At 41.3% G+C, this 12243-nt stretch overlaps 1 protein-coding gene across 2 annotated transcripts in view; it reads left to right on the top strand.

Moving 5' to 3' along the window:
• The first annotated feature begins 3263 nt into the window (after positions 1 to 3263).
• The window catches only part of C5 (complement C5), a 91850-nt gene continuing 82870 nt past the window's right edge, over positions 3264 to 12243 (top strand). Inside the window, exons 1-3 of one of the 2 annotated variants that reach the window (XM_069575264.1) lie at positions 3264 to 3395; positions 4760 to 4873; positions 11669 to 11861. In XM_069575264.1, coding sequence (XP_069431365.1) covers positions 4809 to 4873; positions 11669 to 11861 — 258 coding nt within the window. In that variant the 5' untranslated portion in view covers positions 3264 to 3395; positions 4760 to 4808. Of the gene's footprint in view, positions 3396 to 4075; positions 4874 to 11668; positions 11862 to 12243 lie in introns of those variants that run through there. The other variant, XM_069575263.1, reaches the window with a different exon arrangement.

Below are 12243 nucleotides of genomic sequence, written 5' to 3' on the forward strand. Positions count from 1 at the left end.
ACTGTGTCAAAGAGAAAGACAGACTTCAGCAGGGCTTGCTATCTCTCTTCTTTTTCCCACTGATCCCAACACAATCAAATCCCCATCTCTGCAAGTTATGAGATGTGTTCCTTGAGGCAAATCACTGTATTTCTCTGGGTAATCACTATTTACTCATTGGTCACCTGTGGTCATAGTACCTTTCAGAGTGGTTGTGAAGATTAGAAAGTTTATTTAAGTTAATTATTACAATACCTGTGACATGGAGCTGATAATTGGTACCTATTGTGCTGCCATTTTTTGGATGATCTCTTTAAAGGTTCAAAGCATATTCTCCATGTCTGAATTTCATATAGCACCTGGTAAAATGCAATGGAGTTTGTAGCCCTTCTTGAAATTGCGAATTAACATTCATAAGCTTTCTTCTTAATTACTAGACCTATTCCTGGGAAGTAAGAAAAACGCTTCAGGCAATATCTTTGATACAGAGACAGGAAAATCTTTCCAAGTGTAGATCTTTTACAGCTTATGAGATAAAAGTAGGAGGGTACACATGATCTGCTAATGGCGATCAATGCCTAAATAAGAGGAAAAAAATTCTAAATCTTCTAAGAAAGATTCTGTTCCATGGGAGACTTCTTGTGCTCTTTCACTCACTAAGTCAGAATGTCAGACTCTCAGGAAGTAGCAATTATTTGGACTTCAAGAGTTCAGTCATTTAATCTCAGATCTTTAACTGACAGCAAATGAACAAACAAGAAAGGAAGTGGGGGCGAAATTCTGCCCGGCTCAGTGATAAAGAGATTCTTTCATCCTGATACCAGTTCTGACTGGCTGCTGTCAGGAGGGTAGAACTGTATTTAAAGACAGATTGGTGTGATCCTATACACACACACATATATATTTTTAAGTAGAAGATCACGACTGTGTCTTACACTAGTAGTAAATAATAGCGACCGTTTTCAGGTTCATGCTGTGTGCTAAGAGCTTTATACATGTTTCATTTCATTCTCCCATCAGCACTATGACGTTACTGTTTTGATTTTATAGATAAATCACGAAGCTAATCAGACAGAGCCAGGGTTTGAATTCAAGCCGGCCTCACTGCAGGCCATACTTCTTTCTCAATGAAATATTTAAAATGTTTAGAAAAACTCAGCGACTGACCTATACACCCGTATAACTACCACTAAACTTTACTGAATTATTTGTAAGATAGTGCCATACTGGCTTCAGGTGTTCCTTTAAAACAAAAGGTCATAGATACAGTGGAAGCATATACTTCTTTCCTATCACAAATTTCTCCTTCCCTTCACAGACGTAACAACTATTCTGATTTAGTATTTACCTTTCACTTACCAACAAGCAGATTCTTCACCACTGAGCCGCCTGGAAAGCCCATGTATGCTTTTACATTTGTATAAATGTAAATGTTATTATGCTTTTTTGTGTCATCCCGCCAACACTGCATTCCATGGTATGAACATACAGTAATATATTTATCATTGTCAACATTGCTTTAGGTTGCTCCCAAGTTTTTGCTATTGCAAATAATTCTACAAAGTACATTCCTATACTAGTGTTTGAGGCAAATGTGTGAAAGTTTTCTGGGATATAAACCTAGAGTGTTTATTTTCCTGTTACCCTCTAATAAGGTTTCCTGCAGGCTGGGGTGAATTCCTGATTCAATGTTGGGATATCAGAGTCTTGGATGTGGGATAGAGGTATAAGATTGAGGAAAAAAAGGGGGGGGGGCGGTTTAGAGGGTGTGATGTTGATAGCCCAGGTCACTTGAGACAGGAATTTCAACATGCAGCTAAGCAGTGGATCTTGGACTCAAGGAGAGTGATGCTGGTTTCTCTTTTGGCCTAATCAACTGAAAACTAATTTCAAGATGGTTGTGGGGATTTATTAAGAGATGAGGGAAATAAGGAATGGGCCAAGTGAAACAGGAACACTTGGAAGAGTGTTTTTAAGCCAAATGTCCAGGGACCACCCTAGGGTTCCTAGAGCCTCCTCAAGGCCACCTGGGACTGCCCCTGAGCAGAGAGCAGGGCCATCCCTTCTACTCACCTGGAGCACCTCCATTCTAACTAGTTTCTACACTGGACTTCCCTGTAAGACTTTGTTTCAATAAACTTTTCGTAGCTAAATGTCTTTTCAAATTTGTTTAAATATTTTGGAAGACAAGCAACCAATGAGAGGCATTTACTCATAGGGTTCCACAGCTAGCTGCGTGTATACCCCAAGATTTCTTCCCTCACTGGTGTTATGGGCAAGCACTTAAGTAGATTCTGAGTGAGTGGCGTCCTGCAGTGCCAGTAGCGGTAACCCACATTTAACCCTCGTTTCTGAAGGGACACCTAACTGAAGGTATAAATAGGTTAGGCATAATAGTAATAGTACTTGACTGACTGTTTACTACCCTGCTACGAGTATTTTCATGTCATGGTGACTTCAGAGAATAATAAGTAATTCAGCTACTTGGCTGCAGTGAAGAAGAGGTGCATAGAGGCTGGAGAATCAAGCAAGACTCAGATTAAGAGAGGCCTTGTGAGCTAAGTGAGGTCATGTAGGGTCCATCTGAGGGTCAAATTGAGGTAGCATTAGCAGGAAGGTCAAGAGACCACCAAAATTCCTGCCAGACCTGGTTTCTCCTCTTTAGAGATGGATTATCTGGCGGTACAGTGGTGAAGAATCTGCCAGCCAATGCAAGAGACGTGGGTTTGATCCCCGGGTCAGAAACATCCCCTGGAGTGCAAAATGGCAACCCACTCCAGTATTCTTGCCTGGAAAATCCCAGGGACAGGGAAGCCTGGCGGGCTATAGTCACAGGGTCTCAACAAGTCGGACACAACTGAGCACCATCCACACATCTGTATAAAAACCAAAGACTCCTCCAGAGGTAAACATTTTAAAATGTAAAGAAGAGTCCATCTTTGAGCCATGTTTGTAAGGCAGATTAAAACATTTTAGTTAAAGGCAATTGGAAATCTGTAAGCGTTGAACTGTAGTTCTATTGAGAACCTGTGAAATCCATTGTTTTTTAAATGTTTTCTACCAGAGAAACACGCCAAAGGTAAGTGGCTAATATCACTGATCAATATTGACTCCATAATACACGCAAATAAATTTCCTTCACTTCAGATATATCGATGGTTATTTGAATGTTCTCGCTTTCTCCTGAAGATCTTTTCCCGAAAATGATGGCAAAAGTATTTTGTTTGTTTTAACTTGACCCGTCTTTCGCAACCCAGTTTAATTATTTTACAGATTTCCTTCTGAAACAAATAGGTCAGATAATGGTGGTGGTTTAGCCTCTAGGTCGTGTCCAACTCTTGCAACCCCATAGCTTCTCTGTCCGTGGGATTCTTCAGACAAGAATACTGGAGTGGGTTGCCATTTCCTTCTCCAAGGTCAGACAATAGTAACAGATTTTTGCCATTTCAATAATCTCTGTAAGAGACACTGTTAGTGAACTTTGTATATCAAATTTTCCTTTGTACACCTTTTTTGCCAATGAATTCAGTACAAAGTGCTGGTAAAATAGAATCTTATTAATTCAAAAGAAGGGTCACCAATGCGAACATAAAACATACGAATTATAGAAAACTGTTTAGAGAAATCTGTTTTACTAAGCTAGAAATCAGTGCTAGTAGAAGGGAGGTAGTAAATAGAAACTTTCTAGCCAGCATCATAAGGCTTCCCTGGTGGCTCAGACAGTAAAGAGTCTGCCTACAATGCGGAAGACCCAGGCTTGATCCCTGGGTCAGGAAGATCCCCTGGAGAAGGGAATTGCTACCCACTCCAGTTTTCTTGCCTAGAAAATTCCATGGACAGAGGAGCCTGGTGGACTACAGTCCATGGGGTCACAAAGACTCATACCATAGGAAGCTTTGTTTTCTTTAAGCTTTTATATGAAAATGATTAAAAGCCTCATTGAAAAGTATAGCATAAGTTTTTTTTTTAGAAAAGAAAGATACTCTGTGCCTGAATGAATGCAAATTTTGAATTTGTGTTGTCTGAATTAATAGATATTGAGGATATCCATTCCCTGCTAAAAACTAAAGTATTTGATTCATCTTTTATTTTGTAGAAAATGATACAGCATCCTCAGCAGGATATTTTCATTGCCAGTCACAATCTTTTCTCCACCTAACATTCAGCTTCTTTCTGGGACAGATGGCCAGGGAGGCCTGGCATGGTGCAGTCCATGGGGTCTCAAAGAGTCAGACATGACTGAGCAACTGAACTGACTGAACTGAACTGAACAGACCAAGGACTTATTCCTTTGCAGATCTGTCTTCTTCTGCCATTTCCAACGCCAATGACGCTACCATTCAAGTCTTCTCTAGAAAGATAGCTCACAAGCCCTTCTGAACCAGGCCCATTCTGAAATCACCTTCATGTGAAACTGAATCCCACTGGGTCTCCATCAGAGCGTCTCCAGAGGCACACTCTCATGATAAAACTTTCAGAGCAATTGCCTGGTCAAGAGACAGAAGACAATCAACTTACTGATTTTTAACTTTGAGACGTTCATTGCGGTGCCAAACTTTTATGTTAGAATCCTTCATTTGTATTAATCAAAATAAATTCTCTAGGTGTAAATCTGTATAAAATATCTTCTCATAAAAATCTTCTCCTTTTATACCTGGGCATTAAAGACTGTTTCCATTCCAATTTTACTTTTCCTACTCAGAAGTACCTCTTCTTGACATTAATAATTAACCAGTAAACCAACTTACCCAAGTTCTTCAATCTCGGTTTCTTTAAAAAGGAGAGGAACTTCAGGAAGCTCATATCGATGGTTTACCGCTGCCTCCAGCATGGGCCTGTGGCACACACTTTGCTTTTTAATCTTCCTCGGGAGAAGCTGGGGCCAGGAACAAACGTGAGTAAAAGAAACTCTCTTCATTTTTCAATGCATCTTATCAAGGCGATGAGTGAAAAGTCAAATACAACAAACTGTGTTAATTTGTATATTACTTCTGGGAACACTAATAGTCTCATCTCTGAATAAGAAAATCATGCAGCATTTTGATTTGATGTGTGGCTAACAATGGGACAGCTGTACAGGTTTGTTTTTTTTTTAATATTAATTTCTTTTTTGTTTGTTTGGGTTTTTTTAATTTTCATTTTTACTTTATTTTACTTTACAATACTGTATTGGTTTTGCCATCCATTGACATGAATCCACCACGGGTGTACATGCGATTTGTGTGTGTGTTTTTAACTTTAAATTTTGTATAGGGGTATCGCCTATTAGCAATATTGGGATAGTTTCAGATGAACAGTGAAGGCACTCGGCCATATATATACATGTATCCATTCTCCCCCAAACACCGTTCTCATCCTGGCTGCCACATAACTTGGAGCAGAATTCCATGTAGGAGTTTATTGGTTAACCATTTTAAATATAGCAGTGTGTATATGTCCATTGCTGCTGCTGCTGCTGCTAACTCGCTTCAGTCGTGTCCGACTCTGTGCGACCCCAGAGACGGCAGCCCACCAGGCTCCCCCGTCCCTGGGATTCTTCAGGCAAGAACACTGGAGTGGGTTGCCATTTCCTTCTCCAGAGCATGAAAGTAAAGAGTGAAAGTGAAGTCGCTCAGTCGTGTCCGACCCTCAGAGACCCCATGGACTGCAGCCTTCCAGGCTCCTCCATCCGTGGGATTTTCCAGGCAAGAATACTGGAGTGGGGTGCCATTGCATTCTCCAGTATGTCTATTAGGGGACTGTTATTTATAAAACTTTACATGAGTGATTATTCAAATTCTTCTTAAAACACACAGCTAAATTCAAGATAGCAGACTTTCTTGCACTGATTGCTTATTTCTATGTGGTGTAGAATTTTCCTGTGTTTTCTGTGTACTGTACATAGTGAAGCAAGAGTTACTTGGGGGTCAATTCTAATACTGTGGTTCGAAATCTATTGATATAATTACTTCTAAATTTGTGAGCTCATGCTTCACGAATTACACATGATAGTTTATTGAAAACTATTATTGAAACAATTGTATTTAAAACTAGGTCTTAAAATATTGATCTCATATCTAGAAATAACATCTTAGTATTGAAAAGGAACTGGGGAGTATCTAATCAAACCTATATCAAGTGTAAGTATAAATCCAAACAGAGGCAGTAACTCGCCAGAGGTCACACCACTAAAACAAACAGAGGTAGAATCTGTATTAAGGACTCCTCTTTATTTCTTCAAATTTTTTCCATTTTGTCATAAACATACACATGTAAAACACACAATGAATATCAGTGTATACCTGAGATGTCATAAATTGTAGCACTCTCCCACCCCTAATCTCACATGGCCACCCCATTTCCTAGATTCTGTTATTCCGTCTTAAAAGAGCCAGCTGAAGTTCAGAGAGATTGGATTAAATGCCTTCAGGTTAGCGGTGGAACGAGGACTAGAACCTAGGTCTCCTGATACTGCATCTTTCTCTACTACACTGCACTGACTCTTAATAAGCACATTCTCTGTTTCTCTGAAAAAGTAACAGTATACCATTTACAACATGGGAGTCAATAAACTTAATTGATTGATTCAGCTAAAACTTTTCAAGAACTTGGCACTGAGGATGTATTGGGTTGGCCAAAAAAATTTCGTTCGGCTTCGTGAGGACAAGCCAAATGAACTTTTTGGCCAACCCAATAGTAGATGATATACAGCTTGCATTCAAGAGGGAGAAGAAAATGACTCAATGAACAAACCGCTGAGTGAATGAATAAGGTCCGGTGGCTATAGGTACCATGAAGAAAAAGATATAAAGGAAAATGAGAGGATAAAGAAATGATTGGGCACCATACCAAAGTGTAGACAGGGAACATTCTCTACAGAGGCGACACCCGAGCAGAGCTTGCAGGAAGTGACTGAGCAAATCAGGCAAATATTTGGGGAAAGAACATTCCAGATAGAGGCCAAGCTAGCATGTGTGCCTCTTTGCAAGTTCAGTGGCCATGTTCTCTACAACTATTGAAAGAAAGATACGAAATGCTTTATATGATAGATTGTGTTAGCATTGCGTCAGTAAGGATCGAAATATGTATGAGTAGGTGGTTGCAGAGCTATCTTTAGGGACTTTAAAACATGAATTACATGAATTAGCTGAAAGTTCCTTGGACAGTGAGGAGGTCAAACCAGTCAATCTTAAGGGAAATCAACCCTGAATATTCCCTGGAAGGACTGATGCTGAAGCTGAAGCTAGAGTATTTTGGTTATCTGATGCGAACAGACGACTCATTGGAAATGTCCCTGATGCTGGGAAAGATTGAAGGCAGAAGGGAAAGAGGGCATCAGAGGCTGAGATGGCCGGCCGGCACCACTGAGGCAATGAACATGAACTTGGGCAAACTCCAGGAAATGGCGAGGGACAGGGAGTCCTGGCGTGCTGCAGCCCATGGAGTCACAAAGCGTCTGACACGACCGGTGACTGAACAACAACAACAACAACAACAACAACAACAGCAGCAACATAGATCATCTTCTATTTCAGCATTACTACCACGTAGACGCTCAAAATTAAAACAATAGTGAACTGAAAAATATAAAACCTCTAATGCTGCTGCTGCTAACTCACTCCAGTCGTGTCCGACTCTGTGCGACCCCAGAGACGGCAGCCCATCAGGCTCCCCCGTCCCTGGGATTCTCCAGGCAAGAACACTGGAGTGGGTTGCCATTTCCTTCTCCAGTGCACGAAAGTGAAAAGTGAAAGTGAAGTCACTCAGTCGTGTCCGACCCTCAGCGACTCCATGGACTGCAGCGCACCGGGCTCCTCCGTCCATGGGATTTTCCAGGCAAGAGTACTGGAGTAGGTTGCCATTGCCTTCTCCGAAAACTTCTAATAACACCAATTAAAAAAAATAACTTTTATTCCAGTTCAGTTCAGTAGCTTAGTCATGTCCAACTCTTTGAGACCCCATGGACTGCAGCACGCCAGGCCTCCCTGTCCATCACCTCCTGGAGTTTACTCAAACTCATGTCCATTGAGTCAGTGATGCCATCCAACCATCTCATCCTCTGTCGTCCCCTTCTCTTCCCGCCTTCAATCTTTCCCAGCATCAAGGTCTTTTCAAATGAGTCAGTTCTTCGCATCAGGTGGCCAAAGTATTGGAATTTCAGCTTCAGCATCAGTCCTTCGAATGAATATTCAGGACTGATCTACTTTAGGATGGACTGGTTGGATCTCTTTGCAGTCCAAGGGACTCTCAAGAGTCTTCTCCAACACCACAGTTCAAAACCATCAATTCTTTGGCGCTCACATTTCTTTATAGTCCAACTCTCACATCCACACCTGACTACTGGAAAAACCATAGCCTTGACTAGACGGACCTTTGTTGGCAAAATAACATCTCTGCTTTTGAATATGCTGTCTAGGTTGGTCATAATTTTCCTCCCAAGGAGCAAACGTCTTTTAATTTCATGGCTGCAGTCACCGTCTGAAGTGATTTTGGCGCCCCCCAAAATAAAGTCTGACACTGTTTCCACTATTTCTCCGTCCATTTACCCTGTCTTTCAGAGTTTCCCACAGTCCACTGTTGTTTATTTACTTACTTTTGGTTGTGCTGCGTCTTTGTCGCCTCATGGCTTTTCTCCCCCAAGCAAGGGCTGCTCTCCAGTTGTGATGCTCAGGCTTCTCGCTGTGGTGGCTTCTCTCGCTGTAGAGCATGGGCTTTTGAGAACTCAGCCTTCAGTAGCCGTGGCTCCTGGGCTCCTGAGCTCTAGAGCACAGGCTCGGTAGTCCTGGCACACAGGCTTAGCTGCTCTTGGGCGTGTGGAGTCTTCCCGGATCGAACCCATGTCTCCTGCACTGGCAGGCAGATCCTTTAGCACGGAGCCACCGGGGAAGCCCGATGCCAAAATTAAGACAGCTTTCCCACCCACTCCCACCCCGACTAAACTTCTCTCGAAAAACTCTTGATAAATTCAATTTAGTCTAGCAACTGAAAGTGTTAATTCGGGAAACAGGTTGCTCCGGTTCAGTTCCTAATTCTGTAATTTAATAGCTGTGTGACCTTGGGCAAGTTAATTACCAGCTTCCTCCTCTGTAAAATCAGAGTAATAATAAGGTCTTTTTCATAGGATGGTTGTCACAGCACAGTGACATATATACATATATAAATACATATATGTATGTATAGTGCTTAAAATAGTGCCTAGAATTGAGTAAGGTTTCAGTAGATATATCTTAGTATCATCAAACCTGAACATTTCTCGTTTTCTGCTGTTCCTGCATAAATACATGGGAAATTGAGAAGATGGTTGGAAAACTAGAGATTCTTTTCCCCCTTTTCTGTAAATGGTTCCAAATTACTTGTTGTGTAGAAGAATTACCAGTTGCTTTCAAAGTGTTCATTTGCTTCCAAATTACTTTCATTGTTATTAGAGACTTGCTGATTTTTAAAAGCCTTTGAAACGTCAGTGTTGACGCGAGTGTGTGCTGTGTTGCTTCAGTCGTGTCCAACTCCGTGACCCCATGGACTGCAGCCCATCAGGCTCCTCTATCCATGGGATTCTCCAGGCAAGAACACTGATCGGGTCGCCATGCCCTTCTCCAAGGGACCTTCCCAGCTCAGAGATCAAACCCGCGCCTCTTACGTCTCATGCATGGCAGGCGGGTTCTTTAACGCCAAGCCACTGGGGAAGCCCGTGGTGTCGGAGGAATCGGCAGTGATTCTGCCCACGGGGCTGGCCTGTGCCCTCCAGCTCTAATCAGCTGCTTGAATCATTCAATCACCTTTTGGGTTGAAAGAGACTTCTTTCTCTATTAATAGCATAGGCAGCTCTCACTATTCCAATTAGATGCTTTTACAATATACAGTTAATAACCTAGTTTATATTTGTAAGTTTTCTTTTAATAAAACTATGAAAATTCACCCATTTTAAGATTTCTGTTTAAAAAACTTATATTGATTCATGCCCATTCTTGATACATCACATAAAATGTAAAACTGAGGGAACAGCCCACTGTTTACAAACATAGTTTATAACCTTGACCTCAGTTATGCGCATAATAGACAGTGAGGCCTGAATATAAAGACCTGCCTCATTCACTTATAAGCCATGTGACCTTGGTCTAAATTAACCTCTTATCACTTGCAAAATAGGAATAATAATGTCATCTACGTCACTGGCCTGGTGTAAAGATTAAAAGAGTTGTATGTAGAGCCCTTGTACAGCCTCTCATTCCTCATTTTTTGTTATTATCATTATGTCTCATTATGTTGTATGACTGTTACCATTTGTTCTGCAAGGACCTCCATTACTACTTTCATTTCTAAACGCATTTCCTGGCTCACTGCTATTCTACTCATTTCTTTATCCACCCACTAGGATAACATAATAGTTATAAGAGTATTTCCTTTCAACTAATTCAGCAAACTTAATGAATCTAACATTTACTGAGTACTAAGCATGCTTACCCCTTGGAAGGAAAGTTATGACCAACCTAGATAGCATATTCAAAAGCAGAGACATTACTTTGCCGACTAAGGTCCATCTAGTCAAGGCTATGGTTTTTCCAGTGGTCATGTATGGATATGAGAGTTGGACTGTGAAGAAGGCTGAGCGCCAAAGAATTGATGCTTTTGAACTGTGGTGTTGGAGAAGACTCTTGAGAGTCCCTTGGACTGCAAGGAGATCCAACCACTCCATTCTGAAGGAGATCAGTCCTGGGATTTCTTTGGAAGGAATGATGCTAAAGCTGAAACTCCAGTACTTTGGCCACCTCATGTGAAGAGTTGACTCATTGGAAAAGACTCTGATGCTGGGAGGGATTGGGGGCAGGAGAAGAAGGGGACAACAGAGTATGAGATGGCTGGATGGCATCACTGACTCGATGGATGTGAGTTTAAGTGAACTCCAGGAGTTGATGATGGACAGGGAGGCCTGGCGTGCTGTGATTCATGGGGTCGCAGAGTCGGACATGACTGAGCGACTGAACTGAACTGAAGATGCTAGATGCTTTCAGATAGATATTCTTATTTCCTCCTTAGCTCCCTGGTAAAGAAGGTGATTGGGCTTCTGCACTGGCTCAGCAGTAAAGCATCAGTCTGCCAATGGAGGAGACGTGGGTTCAGTCCCTGGTTTGGGAAGACCTCTTGAAGTAAGAGATGGCAAAACCCACCCCAGTATTCTTGCCTGGGAAATACCATGGGCAGAGGAGCCTGGCAGGCTATAGTCTATGGGGTTGCAAAGAGTCAGACACGATTTAGTGGCTAAACAACAAAAAAGGTAATATTTAAGGTATGTTGTTTAACTCTTCAGAGACGGTTAGTGACTTTACCGTGGTCACTCAGCCAGCAGATGGCAGATCTGGAATTCAGTCTCTGGAACCTATGTTGTTTTTTTCTGCGTCAGGCAAAAATATTGAACCTATTTATCATTAAGTTTTCCTTTGCTACAGAAGCTCAGGGAAGGTGCTATCGCTACCTTTCTAGAGGTTAACAAAGTCACCAGCTCTATTTCTAAAGTCTTAATTCCAAGGTATTTTTTCTTGGAAACTGTGCTGAAATGATTGTAGATCACAAATAAATGTTAATTTTAAAATATCATTTCAAGTTGAGAAAAAGTGCCCAATGTAAACCTAATCTATCAAGTGAGATAAAAAGTCAGAAATATAACAAAAATGTCGTATAAAAATCCTGATCCTTTTCTTTCCTATTTCAACAGGTATGTCATTTCAGCACCCAAAGTGTTCCATGTTGGAGCATCTGAAAATGTTGTGATTCAAGTTTATGGATACACTGAAGATTTTGATGCAACAGTCTCAATCAAAAGCTTTCCCGACAAAAAAGTCACTTACTCGTCAGGCCATGTTACTTTATCCGCAGAAAATAAATTCCAAAATTCTGCCACCTTAACAGTATGTATTTATCCTTCAGCTTCTTCATACGTTCAGAATATTCTCAGCAATATGTGTACCCAGTTTGGATATTGATAACAGATTTGGTCACTTATACCAAACTACCACTGTGTGATTCCTAGACGATGTCAGTCACTAATGATGATATGGGTGAAAAAGAAAATTCTAAATAGGAGAGTTGCATCTGCTTTTTAAGTAGTGTATGAAAACTTTACCATTCTTATTGGAACCAGGACTTATGGAGAAGGAGATGGCAGCCCACTCCAGTATTCTCCTGGACAGAGGAGCCTGATGGGCTACAGTCCATGCGGTTGCAAGGAGTGGGACACGGCTGAGAGACTCACACTAATGTGAACAGATCTGGAATGAATGGAAAGCACTT

Source organism: Ovis canadensis, chromosome 2, assembly GCF_042477335.2.
Source record: "Ovis canadensis isolate MfBH-ARS-UI-01 breed Bighorn chromosome 2, ARS-UI_OviCan_v2, whole genome shotgun sequence".
Classification (NCBI taxonomy): domain Eukaryota; kingdom Metazoa; phylum Chordata; class Mammalia; order Artiodactyla; family Bovidae; genus Ovis; species Ovis canadensis.